Consider the following 26,642-nt stretch of genomic DNA (forward strand, 5'->3'; position numbering starts at 1 on the left):
GTCCAGGTCCACGTCAGGATTCTGAAGGGGGGGGGGGGGTCTGGATTGGGCGGTTGTGAGACCACCCATACCCTAGAAGCTCCAGTTCCCGGTAATTGAGTGACCCCTGCCCCTGAAAGGACAGGTGGTGCGGGAACTTGAATGAGATCTGGAGAATCCCCACTCCCTTCAATCCTGGGGATTTTGGGTGGGGGAGGGAGAGCTGCTGCATCTTGAGAGAGGCGAGCTAAATAGGCATTATGAATAAGCAAAATAAACTCCGGAGAGAATGGCCCCGGGGGGGGGCACACATTCAGCTGCCCCGATGTTAAATTTGCCTCGGGTGGGACCGGAGTTAGAATCGATGGGGGAGGCGAAGATCCGGAGTCGGCAGAGAGATCAGGAGGAAGAGAAGCTGGCAGCAGCACATCCAAGATGGCCGCCATTCCCTCTTCAGACGGGAACGGGGCCGACCTCTCTACAGGCAAGCGGGCGAAAAAGAACATCCCCCTTGCCTCGAGGAGCCCTCCCCACGGGGGAGGCACCTCGCACATAGGCCCTCACGGGAGAGTCAGGACCCGGACTCCCCGCAGGTGGAACATTGCACTGGACGTGGTATGGGAGAGATAGGAGCTAAAACTCACCAGGAGGCTCTCAGCAGCAGCAAGACAGGAGACAGAGGAATGACACTTCTCTGTCTCAGCTGCCCCGAGGAAGCGACGTCTCAGGGCGGGCTGGGGGGGGGGGGGGGGGGGGGGAGGGAAGAGGTTGGATCCACCAACATGCACCCCGGGACAGCTAAGTTAACAAGGCTGAAATGAAGAAAGTACAAAAAGTACAAACACTTACCCCCAATGCACAAATAGAGAAAACAATTAAAAACTGTCCCTGACAGTTCTGCCTGCAAGCTCAGAGATGGGAGTAAAAAATATATATTTTTTTTAAATTGATCCATACAGAAAAGAAGAAGAAAGTAAAGGAAAGGAAACAACACCCATTCAACTATACTGGGGAACCGCAGGTGCCACCTTTCATCTGCTGGAGTCAGAGTAATACTGAAGGGATGCAGAGGGCGCTCCATCCTATTAGGGGCCTTCTTACAGTTTTTGCTCTGACTCCATCTGCTGGAAGGGGGACATAATCCACCGTCTGGACTGATCCGGGTACGTACAGGGAAATAGCAATTAATTTAATAAGAGCATTGCTACCACTTTTGAATATGCATGTATATCTTAATGGTGGGTTGGTTATGGGGGTTCTTGGGGTCAGTGGCAGGGTGCAGTTATGGAGGGTACCAAAGGAGAGACTGGTCATGGTTCCCTTGGTCAGTCTTAGGGTGCACTTTGTGTACACCTCAGAGCTTTGTTAATTAGGCAGCTCATACAATGTACTGTTTAGATGCCTCTTTTGCTCTTTACCTTTGCCATGGTGATGTTAATAATTTGAGTGGTACGGCGTTTAGCTGAACGCGTTTTTTTCCCAGAGTCTAAGGAGAGATCGCCCAGGGAGCTGATGCTGCTTTCCAGTTTTGACTGCACACGACTGGGAATGGGCGTGAAGTAGAGGCTCTCCAGAGACCCTTCTTTCTGGAGCAAAGTCTTAGAAGCCACAGATTCTAAACTCCCAGTATCAACGACTGAGGCACCAGTTTCCTGCTTGGAACGACCATTCTTCCTGCAACAATGTAAACAAGCAAAAGTTTACCTCAGAACATCAGCACTGGTTTCTACACTTGTTCACTTAAATTGAAATCCTCCTGTGACATCTGGAGTTCTAATGATTTTGAAATCACCTGTATCATAGTCCCACTAAACAATAATTTACTGAGTATTTTAATTCCTTCTTCTACTCCTTTCCCTCTTTCTGTGACATTGCGGCAAAACATTTGGCTGGCTAGCTTCCGTCGACTTACTGGTTTATAACTCCACCAGAACAGACTACAATTTTACGCTGCATAAATCATTGGGATACAGGGGTCCAAACCTGAGCTGCAATGGGCCCTCATGCACTGCAGCCAGGCATTTTCCTCTTCAGTCATTCCCATCTCCCTTCTCAGCTGACTGACTTGCACTTAAAGTTTTGGCCACAGGATAAGAATGGTAACTCCATTTGCTCAGCCTGTGGTAGTAGATGCCAAGTACTCTTCCCCTGAAACTGAGTGCAACAGTAGCATTATCCAATTCCACACAATTCCAGCAGCAGCTGGTGAGGGCAAACAGTTATTTACTATTAAATTTCCATGTCTTGGCGTTAATATTCCACCTTTCATGACTGGCCATCCTCAAATTTTTCAGTCAGGAAAGTATTACCGTATTTTTCACTCCATAAGATGCACTCCCCCCCCCCCCAAAAGTGTGTGTGTGTGGGGGGGGGGGGGGGGGGGAATGTCTGTGCGCCTTATGGAGTGAATATAAAAAAAATAAAAAAAATTAACTACAACCCCCCCACCCTCCTGACTCCCCCCCCCCCCAAGACTTGCCAAAAGTCCCTGGTGGTCCAGCAGGGGTCCCAGGAGCGATCTCCTGTTCTTGAGCCGTCGGCTGCCAGTAATCAAAATGGCACCGGTGGCCCTTTGCCCTTACTATGTGACAGGGGCATTGCTCCTACCACGTGACAGGGGCCGACCAATGGCACCGGTAGCCCCTGTCACATAGTATATACATACATCGGAATGGTGGTCGTCATGTTCATCACCAACACTCGGATATAATTTAGCCATAGTTCTACCAACCTTCAAGCCAGTCTCAGGGGTATGCCACTATATAAAGAAGACACCTTTCACCCTTTCTTCGGTGAGGAAATTAGTGGTCAGGGAGTGGCATACCCCTGAGACTGGCTTGAAGGTTGGTATATATCTATCTATATATATATCTATATCTATATATACACACACACACACACACATATACACCAACCTGCTGACACCGAAGCATGTGTGTGTGTATATATATATATATATATACACACATATATATATATACACACACACACACATATATATACACACACATACATATTTATTTATTTATTTATTTTTCATATATTCGTCATGGTCACTGCCGACACCGCTTGAGAATCAGAAAGTAGTGGAAATAGTAGCTGGTGTTGACCTGATCCTCCAGTACTGATTAAATGGCCCTCTGCTCCAATAGCTTGTGGGCTTCCTGGTGTAGAAGGGATAATTAAGATAAGTCTCGTGGAGAAGCAACTTGATGGGGAATGATGGGGTAGTTGGTGAAATCTAGCTGGTACCCATATTGTACTCTATTCAGCACCCACTGGTCCGTTATCATCTGCAACCATGCTGAATAGTAATAGCCAATTCTGCCCCTGATTGGAATGTGTGGCTGTGACTGTTTGCTCCTTGAAAAGATTGTGGAGGCTTTGAAGCAGTTTGTTGCACTTGCTTCTGTGGTCTACAGTCTCTTTGATGGCCTCTAGATTGCGCAGTTTTGAGTCTGAATCCGAGGCTGTTGGTAGATATGTATGTGGTACGGCAGAAACTGTCTGTAAGGTTTCTAATGGTAGAATCGCCATTTACATTGGGAATAATAATCTTTTATATGTTCCCTAGTTCTCAGAAGACCTCAAAGACTGTATCATGGCATTTTGTTCTTTAATCTGGGAAACAGTCTCCCTGGGCTTGTCTCCTAATAGATTATTGCCTAGGCAAGGTAGATCTGCCAGCTTCTCATGAGCGTCTGATGCTGCTAGCCCACAGCCATGCAACGGACACTGCAGAAGTGTGAGATGTAGTCTCACATGCCTCAGACAGCTTGTAGTAAGTGTCTCATGTCATGGAGAGGTTGGGGTGTTATCTGTTGTCCCGCTCTGATCTAACTTAAGGTTTTAGTTGCTGGAGGCATTCATAAAGTATTGCATCATATACAATTGGTGGTGTACTTGTGATGTTAACATGGAGCTTTGAAATACCTTAAGGCCAAAGTCATCTAATATTTTGTGATCCTTTCCCAGAGGAGTGCTGGAGTAGAATCTTGACTTCTTCACTCTTTTCCATTGAGGACTCCACTACCACCGAGGCATGAGGCAAATGCACTACTCCAAAAGCCTGAAACTTTTTAAGGCAGAATTTAAGGTCTAATTTTCTAGACACTGGTAGACCAGAAAATGGGGACTCCCACAACTTCGTTAATAGAGAGTCCACCACAGCATGTGAAGGTAGAGCTGTGGGCTCTACTAGAATGTCAAGGATCTTCAAAATGCCAAATACCTTTGAACATGGGTAAGGCATCTTACAGACTTCCACGTTTAAGTTAGTGCCCAGCTTTTCTATGAATCTAAAATACATAAAGTCTTCTGATGGAGATGAATGCTCTGGAGGGTCTTCTGGTCGATCAGAAGGAATTCCCTTAGAGCTAGCTTGTGAATGAGAAGGCAACAACTCTCCTTGATGTTCAGAATGAGGGGAAGGAGGTGGGCTGTTTCCCTCATCAGGATCTGGTAGTGGTGAAACCTCATACACTGGTGGTAAATGTTCTGGATGTTGTGTAACCATTCGTCCACTTCAGGGAGAAATGGTGATTGTACCAGAGGATGTAGTGAAGTAAAAGATTCCCGAGAATGAGTGAGATTTGTTGCACAGCTTAACTGGAACAGGGCCCTGGAGATAAGGGGGCCACTCCCTCCAATTCCACTATTTGGCGAGGAGAATTTGCAGATGAGTGTCTGCAGCTCTGAGGTGGCGGAATGGCTGTTAACTCAATGTCAGAAACAGAGACATTGGTTAAAACCTAATGATTCTGGTCAAGGATTCCTGTCCCTTAGGTATAGTTCTTGCAGATGTGAGGCTTCGCGTTTGCAAAGTGAGTCTGCTGAGAGATTGGAATAAATTCTCCTTCCACTCTGTGATGAGATAGAAGAGCTAACAGACTGCGGTCTTGATAGCGATGACCAGGGTTGGTTAAAGTATCAAGAACAGATTCTATTTCCCTGAAGAGGCAGGGTGCTGTAGAGGGTGCCTTCTGATCCTTCCTCTTCTTCGGAGCATGCTGATCTGGCGTTGATTCTATAGTAGTGGTACGTTTTGGGGCCTTAGACGAAGTGAGCCCTCCAGACTGTACACTGGGTGGCACCAAGTGCTTATGAGTTGATGCCTTCATCGTGGATTTATCCCCCCGTGCCTTATGTTTTGGCCTTGTCGCCTGCTTCAGTGCATCGTGATGGAGTATTGGTGTGTCACGGCCCTACTTAGATGCATTGTGGCTGTACTTCAGTGCATCGAGACCATATTTCTATGCCTCAACTCAGAACTCGTGTCGATGCAAGCTTCGTGCTCTGCGCAGTCCGCGATGCTTGCTTTGAAGTGTCGTGTTGAGGTGGACGACGCATTCTGTATTGACACAGGCTGTGTGGGATGCTTCAGATCACTAGATTTTGAGGCCGAAGGCGATGCAGATCTGGAGAGTTTTTGAGTTACAGTTTCTTGGACCGCAGAAGCCTTTCTCTGAATTTGAAGACTAGCAGCTTCATGTTCCTCTGGACACATAGGCTTACGTTTGGGAGCACCCGTTTGCTATTCTGACAGGCCTACGGAAGCAGCTCATCTCTGTGGGTCCACGTGATGAGTCTTCAGGCCCAGGAAGGGTTGAGTTGAATGCCTCAGCGAAGGGGCTGATGAGCCTCCTTCCTCTTCTCATAAATAAGCAACTTTCTGAACTTTCTGATGCTGGGCCTGCGGTCACATTGACTGCAATCGTGGCCTGGTCATAATCCAGTCCCAGACATATGTAGAAAGAGTTATGTCCAATATGTCCACATTGGCAATACTTGAATCCCGGCTGTTTGGACATGTTAGCATTGAAAAGTGCTGTTTGGGTATCACATAAGCGAAACAAGAAAAACCTAAGGAAAAAATTTGGGAGAAGGTTCTCCACACGTTTGTGCGTGGGCATGAAAAAACCAAAACTGAGGAGACTTTGCAACACACAATCATGCGGGAAATGCTGTGCATGCGCAGCAGAGCAAAGCTCTGTAGTCTTGGAGAGAAGGCTCCAACTAGTGTGCCTTCAGATGATGCCATCACAAAAACATGGCTAATTCAGCCTGCTTAGCGACTGAAAACTTTCAGATCGATTTTAGATTTTAAAAAAGGTAAATGCAGCCCCTCAGGATACTCTGGTTTTCGATGGAGACTTTGACTTTGGTCATAATGGCAGTATGCAAAGAAGAGTTCCTGGCATCCCTAGACTTGATAGATGCATATCTATATATAATGATCAGATTGGAACACAAGTGGTTTCTCAGTTTCATGATTCTGGGGAAGCACTTTCAGTTTTGTCCCCTTCCTTTCGGATTGGCAACTGCTCCTCGTACTTTGACCAAAGTAATGGTGGTGGTGGCAGTAGTGCTCAGAAGGGAAGTTATTGGTGTACCCATATCTGGGCAACTGACTCATTTGAGCAAAGTTGGCAGATCTCTGTTGGCAATTGGTGTAGCAGGTCCTTGAGGTCTCTGGGCTCGGTGGTGAATTTGGCAAAGAGCTATCTCACACCATATTTCAATCCCTGAAATATCTGGGGGCTCACTTTGACACTCAAGTGGGAAGGAGTTTCTCATGGAGGACCAGATGCTGAAGCTTCGGTCTCAGATTCATTGCTTTTTGGAACTTTCAGTACCCAAAGTCCGGGACTATTTACAGGTCCTGGGTTCCATGGCAATGTGATCTGGTTCCTTGGGCATTTGCTCATTTGTGACCACCTCAGAGGTCTCTTCTTTCCCATTGGAATCAGTTATCTGAGGAGTTTCATCTTCCACTTCTGCTCAGGGGGATGCCAGGTCCAGTCCTTCATGATGGCTTGGTTAAGCCAATCTGAGTCAAGGTGTGTAGCTAGAAGTCCTGAACTGAATGACAGTAACTACTGATGCCAGCCGCACCGGTTGGGGAGCGGTGTGCCATGGTTAGTTGGCGCAAGGCCAATGGTAGAAGTAGGAGGCATTGTGGTTTATTAAACCGTTAGTGACAGGGACGGTACATTTAACGTTGGTTGCCTTTCTGCCACGATTACATAGCCAGTGCAGGTTGTGTCAGATGACATAACGGTCGCTTACATCAACAGGGAGGGAGGAACCAAGAGTCGGGTGGGGGCTCAGGAGGTGCAGGACTTGGTTTGTTGGCATCTGTCACTACTGTTGGCATTTCACATTACCGAGGTAGACAACATCCAGGCAGAGAAACCCCAGAAAGTGGGAGCTATCAGAGAAAGCAATGCATCTCATTTGGATCATATGGGGAATGGACTTAATGGCATCACAGCAGAATATCAAGGTGGCATGTTTTTACAGATGAAGGCAAAAACACTGGGAAGAAGGCACTGGGAAGAAGTGCTGCTGTGGCCTCCAGGAATTCTGCTGTGTGTGTTTCTTCCATGGCCGCTAGTGGGCAAGCTGCTTCAGCAGATATAGCTACATCTGGGGCAGGTAATTCTGGTGGCCCTGGAGTGGCTGAATCATCCTTGGTTCGTGAATCTGGTCAACATGGCAGTGGACGGGTTTCTAAGTTTCGGTCACCTATCAAGGCTTCTTCACGAGGGTCCGAAATTTTCGGATCAGGCGGTTCACTTCTGTCTCATTGCTTGGCTTTTGAGAGGAAACGTTTGAGATAGAAAGGTTATTCTAAAGAAATTATCTCCTCTTTATTGCAGGCTAGAAGACCATCCACATCCTTGGCCTATGTGAGGGTGTTTGAGTTCTGATGTATCTGGCATGCGTGCAGCAGACTCATGCTTCAGTTTTGCAAATTTTAGCCTTTCTACAGAAGGGACTGGTAAAAGGACTAGTCTAACTCCCTTCGAATGCAGGTGGCAGCTTTGGACTGTCTTTAGGATAAAGTGCAGGGTATGCCACTGGCAGCTCACCCCAATCTAATTTGCTTTTTTTCGGGGATGAAACATTTGCATCCTCCAGTGCAGCGGACATGCCCATCTTGGAATCTTAATTTGGTTCTGAAAAGCATATGTGAAGCTCCTTTTGAACTGCTGCATAGGGATACCATAAAGGATTTAACCCTGAAGGTGGTTTTTCTGGTGGCAACCTGATTGGCTAGGAAAATCTTTTGAGCTTCTGGCGTTGTGTAGAGATCCTTTTCTACAGATTTCAGTCTTCAGGATCTCGTTGTGCACAGTATCTTTCTTTCTCTCAAAGGAAAATTGGTTCTTACCTGCTAATTTTCATTCCTGTAATACCACAGATCAGTCCAGACCAGTGAGTTATTCATCCCTTCCAGCAGATGGAGTCAGAGAACAAAATTTTGAAGCACTGCTTCTTAACTGAGAGTGAAACCTGCAGGACCTCAGTATTGACCTGTACCCAAGCCAAGATACTTTAGGAACCCCTTCACACAGACATAGGGAACTAAAGGGTGGATACTATAAACCTTATTCATCAAGAACCAAACAAGACAAGAAAGTGAATCCCGTAACTGCCTTCTAAGAGAAAGATTCTTTATTAAACAGAAAAATTCTGTACTAAGCAACAAAACTTGGCAGAATAACCAGTCTTTCGGCATCAAACGGGAGGGCCTCTGGACTGATCTGTGGTATTACAGGAACGAAAATTAGCAGGTAAGAACCAGTTTTCCTTTCCTGAACATACCCAGATCAGTCCAGACCAATGGGATGTACTCAAGCACCCCTAAACCTAGTGGGCCCCCGAAAGATCCACAAGCAGGACACTCTCCGAAGAATGATTTATCCTGTGCCCCGACATCCAGATGATAATGCCTGGTAAAGGTATGAATTGATGACCATACTGCTGTCCGATAATTCTCCTATGGCAACAGAAGTTGACACTCAGCCCAGGAAGCAGCCTGCCTACTGGAGTGTACCCGCAAACCGAAAGGAATTTGTTGTCCCTTACAGATGTAAGCCGAACAAATGGCCTCCCTAAACCAATGAGATATGGTAGCCATAGAGGCTTTGTCCCCTTTCAGTCCACTGAAGAGGACAAATAGATGATCTGAGCGAAGAAAAGCATTAGTAACCTACAAAAACCGAAGTAGCATCCACACATCCAGAAGATCTAATTCTCTATCCTGAGAAGAATCTTTCGACAACTCTGGAAAATCCGGAAGATCTACCGCCTGATTAACATGAAAGGCAGACACCACCTTAGGAACAAAGGAAGGCACTATTCTCAAGGAGATTCCATTCCCAGAAATCCGAAACATGAGCTTGAAGTTGCGAAATCCTTCGAGCTGAACAAATGGATACCAAAAAGACTGCTTTCAGAATCAAATCCTTCAGGGTAGCCCTTCTCAAGGGTTCAAAGGAGGGGTCCACACAAAGGACACGAAGTACTAGGTTGAGACTCCAATCTGGGCAGATCTTTCGCACTGGAGGACGTAACAGCTTAGCCCCTTTGAGGAACCTTACCACAACCGTATGAATAGAGTTCTACCCTGAAACCTGCCTCTAAGCGCACCCAAGGCAGCCACCTGCACACAAAGTGAGTTGTAAGCCAAACCCTTGGACAACCCCTGCTGCAGGAAATCCAGCACATGCGACACCTCCACAGCCAGAGGATCTAGACAATGCTGAAGAAACCAAAACTTCAAACAGTTTCCAGACCCTAATATATACCATAGAGGTTGCCGGTCTTTTGGACTGAAGAGGAGTGGAGATGGCCTGTTAGGAGTAACCCTTCAATCGAAGTCTCCGCTTCTCAAAAGCCAAGCCGCGAGACAAAAGCAATCCTCCCAATCCAAAAATATGATGCAACAGATCTGGAAGATGAGTCAGACTGAGAGGACCTTCCACTGCAAGTTGCACCACATCTGCGAACCACAGTCTCCACAGCCACTCCGGTGCCACTAGAACCATGGCCCCAGGATGTGATCCTATGCGCCTGAGGACCTATGAGGGGCCAAGGAGGAAAGATGTACAGAAGAATTCTTGTCAGCCAAGGGCACACCAGAATACAGAGGCCCACCGAACAGAGTTCTTTTCGGCAACTGAAGAATCTCTCTGTCTTGGAGTTGAGCCGTGTCGCCATAAGATCGAATTGGAGAGTGCCCCACCTTGCACAGATGTGGTTCCACGCCTCCGGGGACAACTCCCACTCCCCAGGATCCAATTACTGCCTGCTGAGGAAGTCCTCCTGCATGTTATCTATTTCCGCTATGTGCGATGCGATTAGGCTTTCGAGATGATGTGCCATCCTGCCGATTGGGACCACCCTCGTCTTGAGGTGATTGATGGACCAGAACTTCTCCTCCGGTCGCCACAGACATTGCATTGATCGGCTCAAGCACATCACTCCCCAGCCGGAGAGGCTTGTGTCCATGGAGACCATCACCCAGTCCAGAGGCTCCAGATCCATCCAGTTCTCTAAATTGGGATGAGACAGTCACCATGAGAGACTGGACCTGTACTCCTGAAGCAGAAGCAAGGGAAGATTAAACTCCATTGAGCAGGGGACTCCACTGGACAACAACGCATGTTGCAGTGGTCTCATGTGTGTGAATGTCCACGGGACCAAGTCCAACGTGGATGCCATGGACCCCAGGACCTGTAAATAATCCCACATTTTGGGCACCTCCAGACAAAGAAGACACTTGAACTGAGACTGCAATTTAGACACCTGGTCCGCTGCCAGACAAACCCTGCCTCTGAGTGTCGAAGTGGGCCCCTAAATAAACCAGCGACTGAGTGAGCTCCAACTGACTCTTGTGCACATTGATAATTCAACCGAGAGACTATAAGGTGACATCACTCTTCAGATGGACTTCTCGCATTCCTCCTTGGACTTCACTCGAACCAACAAATCATCCAGATATGGGTGGACCAAAATTCCCTCCCGGCGAAGAGCTGCAGTCACCACCACCATCACCTTGGTGAACGTGCAGGGCACCGTCGCCAAGCCGAATAGGAGGGTTCTGAACTGAAAATGCTGACTCAACACTTAGAAGCGAAGAAACATCTGATGTTCCTGTCAAATAGGGATGTGCAAGTACACTTCTGTCACGTCTAGGGAGGCGAGAAATTCTCCTTTGCGGACCTCTGCCATCATGGTAAGCAGCATCTCCAAGCGATAGCGCGGAACCTGAAGGAACCAATTCACTTTCTGCAAATAGATAATGGGCTGGAAGGAGCCCTCTTTTTTCAGCACCACAAAGTAAACTAAATACCTTCCCTGACCCTACTCCTCCAGAGGGACAGGAACAATGGCCTTTAGGGCGAGCAGCCTTTGCAGCGTTCCCAACATTGCCTCCTGCCTGACGCAAAAGACCACATGAGACTCCACAAAGGCCTCGTGAGACAGGCACAAAAAATCTAGAGCGTAGCCCTCTCATATCAGCTTCAGCATCCAACGGTCCGAGGTAATCTTTTCCCACTCTTCGAAGAAGCTGGACAAGCTGCCTCCTACAGTTTCTACGGAGGAGAGGGAACCACTGGCTTCATTGGGCTGATTTTCCGCTCCCAGTGCCCTGCCTGACGCTTTCTCTGCCCGACCTGCATATTCCACGAAAGGACTGTTGGTGCCCGCCACCCTGTTTCAAGACAGAAACAGACGAGGACTTGCCAGAACGAAAAAGACGGGAATCCCGAAAACAAGCCTGAGAAGGAAACATCTTACTGGGCCTTCCTGTCCTCTGGCAATCTATTCCCCTTGGTCTCCCCCAGGACCTTCATCAACTGATCCAGATCCGCTCCAAACAGCAGCTTCCCTTTAAAGGAAAGATTACAGAGCTAGACCTTGGACAATAAATCGGCCAACTAGTCACATAACCACATCAGCCTACGAGCCGCTACAGAGGAGACAATGCAGCGAACTGACATACGCACCAAATCATACAAAGTATCTGCCACGTAGACTCTGCCTGCCTCCAGACGCGTGGCTTGCAATGCACTGCAGTCCGCCGCGGACGTCTCGTCAGGCCCTTCTGAACCCAACAGAGACAGGCCCTTTGCATTCAACTGGCACAGACAGCTGCCCGAAGACTCAATGCTGAGACCTCAAACATCCATTTAAGTTGCACCTCCAGCTTACAATCCTGGACATCCTTCAGGGCTGCTGCCCCGGCCCTGGGTTCATCGTCTTTTTGGTTACTGCCGAGATGGCCATGTCTACCTTCAGAATCCTCAGCAATTCCAGAGAGTCCTCCATTAAGGGATAAAGCTTGGCCAGCACTCTGCCCACCTTCAGGCCAGCATTCAGGGAGTCCCACTCCCAGTTAACCAGCTTTCAGATCTTCTTGGGGCAACGGAAAAGCACTAATGGGTCCTCTTAGCCCATCCAGGACTGGGTTAACATCCTCATTATCAGACTCTTCCTCCTGAGTGACCTTCACTCCTAATTCCTCCAGCACCTGTGGGATGAGGGGGCACAGTTCATCCCTTTTAAACAAATGCACTATCTACGGATCATCTTCCTCCGGGACTTGAAACTCATTGGGATCAGGGTCATCTTTTGCTCTGTCTGTGTTAGGGGTCGGCGGCACATCCGGGTCAACTTCTGCATCAAAGGGGTCCAATTAGGATTGACCTGAGTCCTCACCTCACTCTGGGACCAGCCTCTGCAACCGCATGGCGCAAACCCAGGCACTGAAGAATATCGCCAGTCCCCTGAGAAGCCACTTTAGACTTTTTAGCCATGGGGGCCCGCAGGCAATCCCCTGCCCACCTTTTTCCTCCATTTCTTCTAGCCAGGTAGGCCTTATAGAGGAGAATAAAATCCAGGGAAAATTCCCCTGATTGATCTTCCCCCGATCCCGGGGCACTGTCAGTCGCCTCACCCTCCCCCCTTCTGAGGCATCCTGCCTGACCGGGGAAAGAGCAAGGGGAGAATCGCCTGACCACCCTGCAGTCTCCTGCACTGCCTCCCTGGCGCAATGGGAACAGACCCTTCTGACCTCCTGCCGCAATTTCCTGCGCAGCTCGAGGGGCCTTCTGCCCCGAAACGCACTCCGGGCAGATGGAATGAGAGTTCAGACGCGCGCAGCAGGTGGCCATTTTAGTCTCCCAATCACACTCCGCAGCACTCCCCTACAAGGCCTCCTGTGCGGCGACGTGCACCAGACTCGAGCCCACTGAGCCGCCAGTGGGAATGGATGTAGTCCCCACCAGGGAGCTCCCAGGAATAATGACGTCCAGTCAGTCCCACAAGAGTACAGGACTACACAAGGAACGAAGCACTGTGGTTCCCTCCCGGCACTCGCATCACAATCAACTGCGAACCCCTGGTGCCCGGGTTAACAGCCAGGAGACCACCGCTCAGTCCTGCACCTCCCGACCCTGACCAACAGCTCCTGTTGATTAGGCCCTCCCCACTGAAGTTCCTGCTAAGCTCTGCTCTTCTGCTTCTTGTATGCTACTGTTTCTATTTTTTATTTTAAACAAGGAACTTAAAGAAACTTTATTAAGTGGGTACTTCCCTGTCCAGAGGAAGAAGGCCAAGAGGGTGCTTCGGAGGGTCGAGGGAGCCAGGGCCCCTGGCTATTGGACTGTCCTGTACGCTGTGGGTGAACTCAGTCAGGGGTATCCAACCCCCCGGTGGCCCGGCTCCACCTGAGGGATGGCCCACGAAGATGCCTGGCACCTCAGGGAGCGTCCATGATCTAGAACCTAAAACTACTGTAACAAAAATTTTTCCTTTTTTTTTTTTTTTTTTTTTTTAAATCACAGCCTGCAGGTGCAGCTCTACCATCTGCTGGAGTCAGAGAAATACTGAGAGACTGCAGAGGTGTCACTGTCAGTTATGTAGCAGTGCTTCAAAGTTTGTTCTCTGACTCCATCTGCTGGAAGGCATAAATAACCCACTGGTCTGGACTGATCTGGGTATGTTCAGGAAAGGTTGTTTCTGCATTCCAACTTAATTGAATGGTGGAGCTTCCAGCTTCCTGGATTTGCCTTCATTTGCGCCTCCTCACACGAAGGAACTTCGGGTGCTGGATGTATGCCTGGCATTGTTGAGGTACCTCAGAGTTACTAATAGTTTCCGTTTGTCACATCTTCTCTTTGTTTTGGAATGGTCTGAAGAAAGGACATAAAGCGCCTAAAGCTACAAGTGTCTGATGGCTAAAAGAAGCTATTTCCTCTGCTTACATTTGAAAGTGTCGCATCGCACTAGAAGGAAGGTTTGAGGGATCACTCGATTCGCTCTCAGGCAACTTCTTGGGCAGTATGTCAACAGGTGTCCCTGCAAGAGATTTGTTGGGAGGCTACATGGAAATCATTGCACGTTTTTGACATTGTTTGGATGTCCGGGCTTCAGATTCTATAGTCTTTGGCAAGTGTGTTATGAGAGCGGGACCATCTCTGTCCCACCCTGTGCAGGGAAGCTTGGGTACATACCAGGAATCTGGACTGAGATGGGTATGAACAGGAAAGAAAAATTGGCTATCTGCCAATTCGCATTCCTGTAATACTACAGATCAGTCCAGAGCCCCACCCATTGGAGGAGTCTGCTCGTACTGATATTTAGTGTATAATGCAGAGTTGATACTGTTGGAAGGGATTTCCACCTTTGAAGCTTCACCTTTCCCCTGCTTGTTGAAGAGGTTTTGGAGTCTTAGTTATTAGTGCTTCTATTTAATCATATCTTGGCTTGGGTTCAGGTTAATACTGAGAGACTACAGGTAGCACACTAGGTTATATGCAGCATCAGTGAAACTTTTTTTCTCTGTCTTCATCTGCTGGCTGGGAGGCAAAACCCAGGAGTCTGAACTGATCTGTGGTATTACAGGAACAAAATTTTCCTTTGTTACATTGGTACAAGCTTCCTGCTCCTTGTTTGCAAATCCCTTAGGGCCAGACTATTACTCTGGCAGCCTGCACAGGAAAAGCTCAAGACCCAAACCAGATAATACATGGTAGCTCCCTCTTTATAGAAACATAGAAATGACGGCAGAAGAAGACCAAACGGCCCATCCAGTCTGCCCAGCAAGCTTCACACATTTTTTCTCTCATACTTATCTGTTTCTCTTAGCTCTTGGTTCTATTTCCCTTCCACCCCCACCATTAATGTAGAGAGCAGTGATGGAGCTGCATCCAAGTGAAATATCTAGCTTGATTAGTTAGGGGTAGTAGGGGTAGTAACCGCCGCAATAAGCAAGCTACACCCATGCTTATTTGTTTTACCCAGACTATGTTATACAGTCCTTATTGGTTGTTTTTCTTCTCCCCTGCTGTTGAAGCAGGGAGCTATGCTGGAAATGTGTGATGTATCAGTCTTCTCCCATGCCGTTGAAGCAGAGAGCCATGCTGGATATGCATTGAAAGTGAAGTATCGGACACATTTGGTTTGGGGTAGTAACCGCCGTAACAAGCCAGCTACTCCCCACTTTGTGAGTGCGAACCCTTTTTTCTTCTCCCCTGCCGTTGAAGCAGAGAACTATGCTGTATATGCATTGAAAGTGAAGTATCAGGCTTATTTGGTTTGGGGTAGTAACCGCCGTAACAAGCCAGCTACTCCCCTCTTTGTGAGTGTAAATCCTTTTTTCCACATTTCCTCTTGCTGTTGAAGCTTAGAGCGATGTTGGAGTCACAGTAAGCATGAGTATGTTTATTGAATAAGGGTATTGTCTCCAGGCAGTAGCTATCATTCTGGCGAGTCACCCACTCTTCATTGGCGGCCTCTTGACTTTATGGATCCACAGTGTTTATCCCACGCCCCTTTGAAGTCCTTCACAGTTCTGGTCTTCACCACATCCTCCGGAAGGGCATTCCAGGCGTCCACCACCCTTCTCCGTGAAGAAATACTTCCTGACATTGGTTCTGAATCTTCCTCCCTGGAGCTTCAAATCGTGACCCCTGGTTCTGCTGATTTTTTTCCTACGGAAAAGGTTTGTCGTTGTCTTTGGATCATTAAAACCTTTCAAGTATCTGAAAGTCTGTATCATATCACCTCTGCTCCTCCTTTCCTCCAGGGTGTACATATTTAGATTCTTCAATCTCTCCTCGTACGTCATGCGATGAAGATCCTCCACCTTCCTGGTCGCCCTTCTCTGTACCGCTTCCATCTTGTCTTTGTCTTTTTGTAGATACGGTCTCCAGAACTGAACACAGTACTCCAGGTGAGGCTTCACCAAGGACCTGTACAAGGGAATAATCACTTCCCTTTTCTTACTCGATATTCCTCTCTCTATGCAGCCCAGCATTCTTCTGGCTTTTGCTATCGCCTTGTCGCATTGTTTCGCAGACTTCATATCATTAGACACTATCACCCCAAGGTCCCTCTCCTGCTCCGTGCACATCAGCCTTCCCCCCCCATCGAATACAGTTCATTCGGATTTCCACTCCCCATATGCATGACTTTGCACTTCTTGGCATTGAATCTCAGCTGCCATATCTTCGACCACTCTTCCAGTTTCCTTAGATCCCGTCTCATTCTCTCCACTCCTTCCGGCGTGTCCACTCTGTTGCTGATCTTCGTGTCATCCGCAAAAAGACAAACCTTACCTTCTATCCCGTCCGCAATGTCGCTCACAAAGATATTGAACAGGACCGGTCCCAACACCGATCCTTGCGGTACACCACTTAAAACCGCTCTCTCTTCAGAGAAGGTTCCATTTACCATCACACATTGTCTTCTGTCCGTCAGCCAATTTGCAATCCAGGTCACCACCTCGGCCCTCACTCCTAAGCTTCTCGTTTTATTCACCAGTCTCCTGTGCGGAACCGTATCAAAAGCTTTGCTTAAATCCAAGTATATGATATCGAGTGCTCTTCCTCGATCCAATTCCTTGGTTACCCAGTCAAAAAAGTTAATCAGATTTGTCTGACAGGATCTTCCCCTGGTGAATCCATGTTGCCTCTGGTCCATCAATTCTCCGGACTGTAGATAGTTCACTATTCTCTCTTTCAGCAGTGACTCCATTACTTTTCCCACCACCGAAGTGAGGCTAACCGGTCTGTAGTTGCCAGCCTCCTCCCTGTTCCCACTCTTGTGAAGCGGGACCACCACCGCTCTTCTCCAATCTCTCGGCACCACTCCCGTTTCTAGGGATCTATTGAACAGGTCACACAGCGGAGCTGCCAGAACATCTCTGAGCTCCCTCAATATCCTTGGATGAATCCCATCAGGCCCCATGGCTTTGTCCACTTTCAGGTTCTTTAGCTCTTCCCACACATTTTCTACTGTAAAAGGATTTTCATCCATTCCACTTCCCTCCAGTTTCTTGTTGTGTAGAGATGGTCCTTCTCCAGGGTCTTCTTTAGTGAACACAGAGCTGAAGTATTCGTTTAATATTTCTGCCATTTCTTCGTCTCTCTCCACACATTGATCATTACCACCTTTCAATTTCACTATACCACTTTGGACCTTTCTCTTTTCGCTGATGTATCTGAAAAATGTTTTGTCACCATTTTTTATCTCCTTGGCAATCCTCTCTTCCGCTTGACTTTTTGCCAACTTGATTAATTTCTTTGTCTCCCTCAGTTGATACAAATATTCTTCTTTGTGCTCCTCCCTTTGGGATCTTTTATATTTCTTGAATGCTGTTCTTTTAGCTTTAATTTTGTCAGCCACCTCCTTTGAGAACCAGATAGGTTTCAATTTTCTTTTGCTTTTCTTTACATTTCTAACATATAGAGCAGTTGCCTTGGTGATTGCTCCTTTTAGATTGGTCCACTGTTGATCCACATCTCTCTCGTTCTCCCATCCTTTAAGTTCTTCCTCCAGGTACTTCCCCATTTACAGGCCAGTTTAGCTGTGAGCAAAAACATGAGACCTGCATGCCAGAATCCATCTAACACCTGCCCCCACAATCAGAGACTGAGGAGTAGGTGGGAATGAAGATCCCCGCTGGGGGGGTACACATCACTGTGCCCCACCTACAAAAATGTACTTTGTCTACTCAGTTTAAAAACTCTTACCAACCACCACTGCATGAATCTCAGAAAACAAGTTTCTTTTTCTTTTTAAACACTACAAAAACAAGATAGAACATAACAGTGCAACAAATGGAGAAGTTATGCTATGAATATGTACATGCAGTCTCTCTGAAATGGTCAGTTACAACCTCTAGGACAAGAAGGAAGGAGGCAGAATACAATTATGGGACAGAGTTAGGAAGCGTTACAGAGCTGAAAATACTTTACACTTTCAAAATTTTACAAGACACTTTACTACATGACTAGGTAACATAGAAAAAGCTATTTTGTTTACCATTGAGGTTACATTATGCTTTTACAGCAAATCTTTCCTTAAGTAAATTGATCTTTGTTTTCTACTTATTGTCTGATGTTTTTGTCCCAATCTTGTGACCCTTTGATGGTGCCTGGGATTACTTGGTTATTGAGTTTTAATATGTGGTTTTTCTTGCCCTTGTTACACTCTACCTTCCCTGGGAGGTGTGACCCGTGTTGGTAAAGTATAAAAGGTGTGATGGCTTTTGTCCTAATATACTATACAAACAGAAGAGTGAGTCTGAGTTCAGGCTGATTTCAGAGCCATGGACCTGCCTTCACTTGTGTCTTCTGCCTGCTTTTGTCTTGCACCCAACCTCTGCCAAGCATCATAGAAGAATAAGCAGAAGTAATAAGCTACTCGAGCCTCTGCTGCAGGGCCAACCAAGCCCATGCCCGCTTTTGGCCCCACCTCTGTACCTGGTTGAATTAAGTGTGAGTCCTTCATCTTCACTTAGGTTCAGGCTGTCTGTGCTTATATCAGACAAGACTCTGGAAGGCTGAGGTACAGACACTGTATCTCGACTCTTCAGCGTATCAGTAGCCAACTGGTGCTTGCCCAACTCCCGCAGCTGTCGATCTGCAAACTCCAACTGTCCAAAAGAAAGAAGAGTGAACCAAAAAAATTAAAACTGAAAGGCCTCAAACCACCTATAAACAATCTAGTTTTCTCCAAAACCAATAATGATACAAGCAGAGGTGGCTCAAGACAATCTGCTGCCCCAGGCAAGGAATGAGATGGTGCCCACCCAAAGGAGCAGCACAGGTCTAAATTACTGGAAGGGGCCAGGGGACTCCCCTTTGGAGTCTGGCCCTCTCAGTGATTTCATATGTTGGGGAAGGCAGGGATCAGGATTCCCAGAGTGGCAAGTGATCATATTTCAAGGGAGCTGGCAAATCTACCACCCTCCCAGGAACCCTACCACTTGCCTCCCAGTCTTCCCCAGCATCTTCCCCCTTGGAGATTTGGGAGATGGGTGAATGGTGGGAGACTGTGTGTGATACAATCAGGGCTGGTACAAGGGTATAGGTGCCCTAGGCAAACCTTGTGCATCACTGCCGGCTTTTACCCACACAGAATTAAAAATCATGTATTTATTTTAAAATTTATTAATTACTTCCCCAAACCAAAAACGGAGATTTTATATGAAAAATGGCATTCAAAGTACAGTCTTCTGAGATAAGAATATCACTTTCAATATGTGTATTATATTTACATGCACTGCTTTGGCCAAACAGAAAACCCTGAAGAAGTCACTTGGAATCCATATGGAATTAGGCCTATTGTAAAGCACATTGGTTGTAGGTTTGGCCCTCAAAACGCCATGAGTAAATGGAATTACAATATAGTAAACCTCCCATACCAGAAAAGTGTTACCAGCACACAAACATTAACAATTCTACTAATACTAAAAATATTACCCCAGGCCCTAAAACACCAATACCCTTCCTATTAGGAAAACAGAACAAGTCAGACTGCCATAGCTACTTACACAGAAACTAAATGCTAGCAGAATACCTTAGTCACAAATGCAGAACACAGATAGACCCCTCATGAAATAAGAATAAAAAACCCATAAACACCTTCACCAAAAATTATTAGGCTCGAAAGAACAAGAGAAATCAATTTCTCTTATCTCGGCCTTATTATATAGAATTTTGTGTTACGTAGTTTATGACTAGAAAAGGACTCTCAAAAATTCAAAAAGGTCTTAATGGAAATATTTTTATTAACACTATAACAATCTTATAAACACTACAAAAGAGGAAAAAGGTGTCTATTTCTGCAACCACCCATGCCCACTATAAAGAAAGATCTCATTCCAGCTAATAGGCCTGATGTCGTACTCTGGTACATCAAATCAAAACAAAGCAAAGTAGAAGCAGATCCCCTCAGACCCTTCAAAAATCCCCCACCCCCCCTCCCCTATCAAAATGGGCAAATCAATACATACACAACATATAAGGCGGCTCCTATAAGGTATCCAAAACATGACTTCTAGCTCTACTAGAAAGAATGTACAAATATAAATCCCAAACTTTTAGGAACTTCATCTTAGCGGGAAAAGAGGAATGAGCTGCTAAAGATTCCATAACCATAATTTTATGAATTTCATTTCTCCAGTGCCAAAAAGATGGTGCAAGGGACTCCTTACAAACCAGCAAGATAGAATATTTACCTTGAACAAGAAATTTCTTAACCAGAAGCCTCTCGCTATCTTTCCGACATTTTTAGATAGATCCATTTGAAATAAAATGAGCTCTGGCATTGGAGGAAGGTTGCCACCTAACAAATTATTAATATAAGTAAGTATCCTCTGCCAAGACTGAGAAGTGATCGAGCAATACCAAGAAGCATGAGCAACAGAATCCCTTTCTGAAGAACACTTTAAACATAGATCCATAGATGCAAGCTTAGCTTTATAAGCTAATATTTGGGAAAAAATGTTCTATGGAGAAACTTAAATTGCATTTCCTGCAAATAACTACTAGCGGACACTTGCTTCACCCCCCCGCCTCCAAAAACAGAAAAGTAAAGATTTACAGGTCAACATAAACCCACTATCTGAGCGCCATCTCTCCAAGAGGACAGGGACCCAATCATGTTGCTCCAAACATTGCCATTCCTTCTGAATCTGAAAAAGGGATAATTTATGACATTCACAATGAAAAAAAAAATCATCCAATTTATTTACCACAGCTAAAGCCAAGTCCTCTGTACGTAAGGACTGAATATGACAACGCAGCTGTGCATATGAAAAAAAAAAATGAAAGCCTTCAACCCAAACTGGGTTTATAATTCCAAAAATGACAGAATAGTACCACTTCCAGTTAAAACCTGTTGGAGATGAGTAATGCCCTGCTCAATCCAAAAAGAAATTTTGACGGGGAACCAGGCGGAAAATCTAAATTCCCCTTTATGGGTAAAAAAGGGCGTGCAAGAAGCAGATAACTGCAATCTTTTCATCAAAGTCTTCCACGCCTAAGAGGAGTTACCAACAGATTAGAAGCTAGAGCAGAAGGAAGGCGTTTGAAAGAAGCATGTAAAACATAACACAAATCAAGATTATGGACAATCATCTTATCACTGTCAACAGCAGTAAAAAGGGAGCCCCCGTATAACCAATCCCTCACTAGCCTTAAAAGATATGCAAAGTTACATTCTCCCATGTCCAAAATGGACAAACATTCCACACCTGAGGATGCAAATTCTTAGCTTCCAAAAGGGACCATAGAACATCTGGATGTGCAGACAGAGGATACTCTTGCATCTTACCCCGGAGACAGCCCAGTGTTGCTACCTGGACTCTCAGAGAGTTAAAGGCCAGTCCCTTGACCAGAACCTTTCTGTAGAGAAGCCAAAATCTGCAACAGGCTAAGGCCACAATCCGCCAACAGAGACTAAGACTCTAAGATCCTCCAAATTCACATATACATCAAGGATGCAGAAGGTAGCCTAGCCTGCAATAAGGTAGACATAACCACTTTGCAATAGCCCTTCCATCTCAGTTATCTCCTCTCAGAAGAAAAGTCGTGACACAGAAGTGAACCGCCTGATCCGAAAATATTGGGCCCTGGTAGATGAGAGTCAGATATCCGAACCTCAGGGGCCCATCTATGGCCATGTTGATCAGATCTGGGAAGCATGGTATATGTGGCCACTCTGGAGCTAGCAGATCACGTTGCCCAGATGTTTCTCTATCTGCCATAATCCCTTGTCCACCAGAGGAGGACAAGACAAAGAAGAATCCCTTGAGTCCATGGCAGCACCAGAGCTCAGATTCCTTCAATATCAGCAGCTGTGAAACCACAATGCTTTGGTGTTCTCTTTGGTCGGGACACCCCCCATCTTCCGTGAATGAGACATTGCTGCCTCTGACAGCTCCCATTCCCCAGGGGTCTAACTTTATCCAACTGAGAAAATCCACCTGAATGTTCTTCACTCCGGCGATGTGACATGTTGCCAGTCGCTCCAAGTACTGCTTTGCCCAGAGAATTAACTCCTAGGCCTCTCGAGCCACTGCTTGATTCTTGGTTCTGCCTTGACAGATGAGGCCACAGTCGTCACACTGTCTGATAGGATCTATACTGGGTGGCTGTGTAACCATGGGAGACAGGCAAGCAACTAGAAATGCCCCGTTCTTGACTAACGCTATTGTAAATATTGTTGTATTGATATGGTTTAGTTCAGAGTTCCTCTGCCATTGGTTCCTCTTATTCCCAGTTTTGAGTACCTCTGTTTTATTGTAACTTTCGCTTCTTCTTGGTTATGTTAATGTTATTCCCTATGTTCCATGTAAACCGATATGATATGATCTGTATCATGAATGTCGGTATATAAAAGCACTAAATAAATAAATAAATAAATAAATAAATCTAACTGCTTGATAGATCATGAGGCCTCCTGTTTTGACCACTGTGCTGACTGATCTTGCCACACCAACCTTCATCTGGAGAGGCTGGCGTCAATGGTGACCATTTCAGCATCTGCCCGCCGAGATTGACAAATTGGAGGCCAGAGAACACAATCCCTACAAAGTAGGTTGCTTTGCCTTCTCTGGGTGCCCCTACAGAAAGGTCTGCAGGTGCTTGTTTTACACGCATAAGTACCTGCGCAAACATGTGCTCCAGTCTAGGTTGCGGCCTTATGAGCACAAGTACCTGCGCAAATACACGCTCAAGTCTAGGTTGCAGACGTACACGCTCAAATCTAGGCCTTTCTTGATCCTGCCAAAAAATGGTAGAAAAACCCCACAGGGAAAAGAAATTCAAGTGAAGAAGGGGAACCGCAGGTTCAGCTGCCTGCATCTGCTGGAGACAGACGAATTCTGAAGGGATGCAGGGTAGGCTCTGTCTTGATACAGGATACCCTTTCAGTTTTGGTCTGTCTTCATCTGCTGGACAGGAGGCTCAACCAATGGTCTGGACTGATCCAAGTACGTATAGGGAACTGCCGTTTCCATGCTGACGAGTAAAGCCTTAGCACTAGACCCCGTCACCCACAAGGCTTGTTCTACCAATGCAGTCATGCTCGATGCAGACCCCCCCCCCCCCGAACGCCATGCTGCTTTTGCCACATGCACACGTTGTTCCTCCCTGTGCCTGTGGCACCACCAGCACCTTAACGGCAAGCAGGAGAACAGTCCCTCAGCGCCATGAAGCCAACACCCGGTCTCCTCCACAGGAAGAGGAGCTGCTGAAAAACCTCATCGCTGAGCTCCCCAAGCTGCTAAGGTAGCTTCCTCACCATCCCCGCCCCCCCAGAATCCTGCTGCTGCACAGATTCCTCTAACTAGTTCCTTGCTCTTTTTTTTTTTCTTTTTACTCTGAGAACAAATAAAGATACATAGAAATCAATACTTTCCTTTGGTGCAGAGGTTCTGGTTCCAGGAGCGCAGGCCACATGGCAGATCAGAAAAAAGCCAGACCACCGGCTATATCAGTCTCCTGTCACCAAACTAGCAACCCCAGCCCAGGACAAACCATATAGAAGGGATAATTCCCTACTCCACTGGTCTTGCAGTGCAGAACTGCCAGCATATTCCACCGCTGTCTCATGGGGGTATGAGGGATCTGGACCACCAGATGTCCACGCCACGGACCTCCGGGCCAAACTAACAGAAGGGTCACAAATCCCCTGCTTGTCTGCCTCAAACCTGGACTTCACAACCCCCTGGAAGGATCCAGAAATTTGTCTTTTAATCTTGTTTTGCGCTCTCTCTCCAGACTGCCAGTGGCACACTGGGTAGTGTACAGTGTCTGTGAAGCTTTCTCTGTCTCCATCTGCTGGCAGGGAGGCAAAACCCAGGAGTCTGGACTGATCTGGGTACATACAGGGAACCGATGAAGTCATGCATGTGTGAGGACTGCCATCCTGCTATCCTCAGAGAAATATAGGTGCAGATAGCACAATTAGGTACTATATGTGATAATGCTAGGCAGCGTAAGCAGCGGTTATGAAGATCCAGAATGGACATTTTAGAAGAACATTTAACATCTTTCTGAAACCCAGTTTCTTGTCTGCCATAGGGAAAAGGAAGAAGCCAAATCAAATTCAATTTTAAGAATTTAAGAAAATTTCTATAGTAAATATTTGTTTGAGACTCACAAAAATTAACAAGAAGAAAAATAAGCAAATGATACTTACACACAAAAAAACCCCAAAACAACCAACCCAAAAAGATCAGTGGCTAGTACCGCAAATAAAAATGTCCTTTTGCCCAAGCAGAAGAAAGACTGAGGAGACTCGCCCAGCCACAGATGCCCGGGAATTCCCATGTATGATTAAAAATAATTTCTTGGTCTTTCTAAGCAGAGAGAGCGCTTTTTCATCTCTGCATTGGCAGATGACGTTGCCCATTCATTTAAGAGACTTATGTCCCTGCTTGTCCATGGAGAAAATGGTGGTTTAATTTAAAAAGATAAAAGGCAGCTTGGATTACATACCTGTGTTTGCAGGGTGCGCACCTGGGCAGACAGGTTCTTGCAGCTGATGTCCGCCTCTTTGGCCTGCAGCAGGGAATGCTGCAGGTCTTTGTTCAGGCGCTCGGTCTCCAGCTTGAGTTCAGAGTTCTCCTTCTTCAGCAGATCCTGGTCCTTCTCTTTGGACAGCAGCTCCTCACTCAGTTCCTCAGTCTGCTGCTTCTTTGCATCATAATGAGTCTTTGCCTTCTCCATCTGTACAGGAAGAAGAATCAAGGTGAGAGGAAATCAAGCCAAAATAAACACAAAAAAAAAAAAAAAAAAAAAAAAGAGAAAAAGATTTAGTCTGCAAGGACGACTTTGGATGCGGTGCATGAAGATGCGCAAGGCTTGTGAGAGTCTTGTGCCTATTGGGGAGACAGGTACATTGTTGAGACAATATTCTCAATCCCAAAAGTGGTAGGAAGCTGAATGCGTCTTCTGCAGTAGTAGAACTGAGGGACAGTTTTGAAGGAGACTTCCCCTTCAAGCCTCCTGGCTATGGGGAGCTTCAACGAAGGGGGTGCCTTGTCTGGACATGCCATCTGAGGTGGGAGGATTTTAAAAAAGGATAATTTTGTGATAGGAGGCAGGCCTGAATTTATTGATAGTCACACAAAGCCTGTGCCTGGGGGGGGCAAACATCTGGAGGCTGCATGCTGCCTGAAGATTTACTGCCTTACAGCTGTGCTGAATCACATTCAGAAAGCAGCCCTTTGTTTCTTGATCCAGCCCCTCCCAGACGGCATGCAGGAAAACAAGAAGAAAGGAAAAATTAGTTCTTACCTGTTAATTTCGTTCCTGTAGTACCACGGATCAGTCCAGACCGTGGGTTGAGCCTCCTGTCCAGCAGATGGAGACAGACCAAAACTGAAAGGGTATCCTGTATCAGGACAGAGCCTACCCTGCGTCCCTTCAGTATAACCATTGTCAAAGCAGCAAAAGGCTTAAGGTCAAGCAAGTAATAATATAACTACTAAAGTCATTGAACAATCAAACAATAGAACAATTGCATGAACTGTGTAACTAATCGCTCTTGCATGATTACCCCTGATCATCATAAATCAATGCTTCCAGTGCCTTCAATGAAAATTCAAGAGAGCCGTGCAGAGACACTCCTAAAAGAAGGAGAAAACAGAAAGTAGTTTGAGCAGACAGACCGAGGAAAACATGGGAGGGCGTCTGGACTGATCCGTGGTACTACAGGAACAAAAATTAACAGGTAAGAACTAATTTTCCTTTCCCTGTACATACCCGGATCAGTCCAGACTGTGGGATGTACCAAAGCTTCCCTACAAAGGGTGGGACAGAGACAGTCCCGCTCGAAGAAGATGTCGCCCAAAGTAACCGAACACTGGCGCCTGTACATCCAGGCGATGACGACGAGCAAAGGTTTGCAGGGATTTCCACGTGGCGGCCCTGCATATTTTCTGCGGAGAGACTGCCTGACTCTCCGCCCAGGAAGTAGCTTGAGAATGCTAGGAATGCACCTTCAGGCCCTTCGGAACTGCCCGACCCTGACAGATATAAGCAGAGGAAATCGCCTCCTTCAACCATCGAGCGATCGTAGTCTTAGAGGCTTGGTTACCCCTATTTGGTCCACTCCACAGGACGAAGAGATGGTCTGAGACCCAGAAGTCATTAGTAACCTGAAGGTAACTGAGTAAAATGTGTTTCACATCAAGGCGGCGAAGATCACTTCCAACGGGGCCCGCTATATCCTCAGGAGAGAATGCAGGAAGCTCTACCGACTGATTGACATGAAAGGAAGAAACAACCTTCGGCAAGAAAGAAGGAACGGTCCTAAGAGATACCCCCGAATTAGAGAACCGCAGAAAAGGCTCCTGACAGGATAATGCTTTAATCTCCAACACCCGTCTGGCAGAGCAGATAGAGACCAGGAAAACTGTCTTGAGTGTCAAATCCTTAAGGGTAGCCTGACAGAGAGGTTCGAACGGCGCCGCACACAGAGTCCAAAGAAATAAGTTAAGACTCCACAAAGGACAAGTGGCCCGGACGGGCAGCTTCAAATGCTTGGCGCCCTTGAGGAAACGGACG

The 26,642-nt window shown here is 46.6% G+C and overlaps 1 protein-coding gene across 6 annotated transcripts in view; it reads right to left on the reverse strand.

The window, feature by feature from the left end:
* The window catches only part of NUMA1 (nuclear mitotic apparatus protein 1), a 503,280-nt gene that overhangs the window by 118,550 nt on the left and 358,088 nt on the right, over positions 1–26,642 (reverse strand). For all 6 annotated transcript variants that reach the window (XM_029602025.1, XM_029602029.1, XM_029602028.1 and 3 more), the window contains 3 exons: positions 24,570–24,800; positions 18,543–18,715; positions 1,398–1,653 (listed from right to left, as the gene is read on the reverse strand). In XM_029602025.1, the coding sequence (XP_029457885.1) occupies positions 1,398–1,653; positions 18,543–18,715; positions 24,570–24,800 (660 nt within the window). The remainder of the gene's footprint in view (positions 1–1,397; positions 1,654–18,542; positions 18,716–24,569; positions 24,801–26,642) is intronic.

The sequence above is a fragment of the Rhinatrema bivittatum genome, chromosome 5 (genome assembly GCF_901001135.1).
Source record: "Rhinatrema bivittatum chromosome 5, aRhiBiv1.1, whole genome shotgun sequence".
NCBI classification, from domain to species: domain Eukaryota; kingdom Metazoa; phylum Chordata; class Amphibia; order Gymnophiona; family Rhinatrematidae; genus Rhinatrema; species Rhinatrema bivittatum.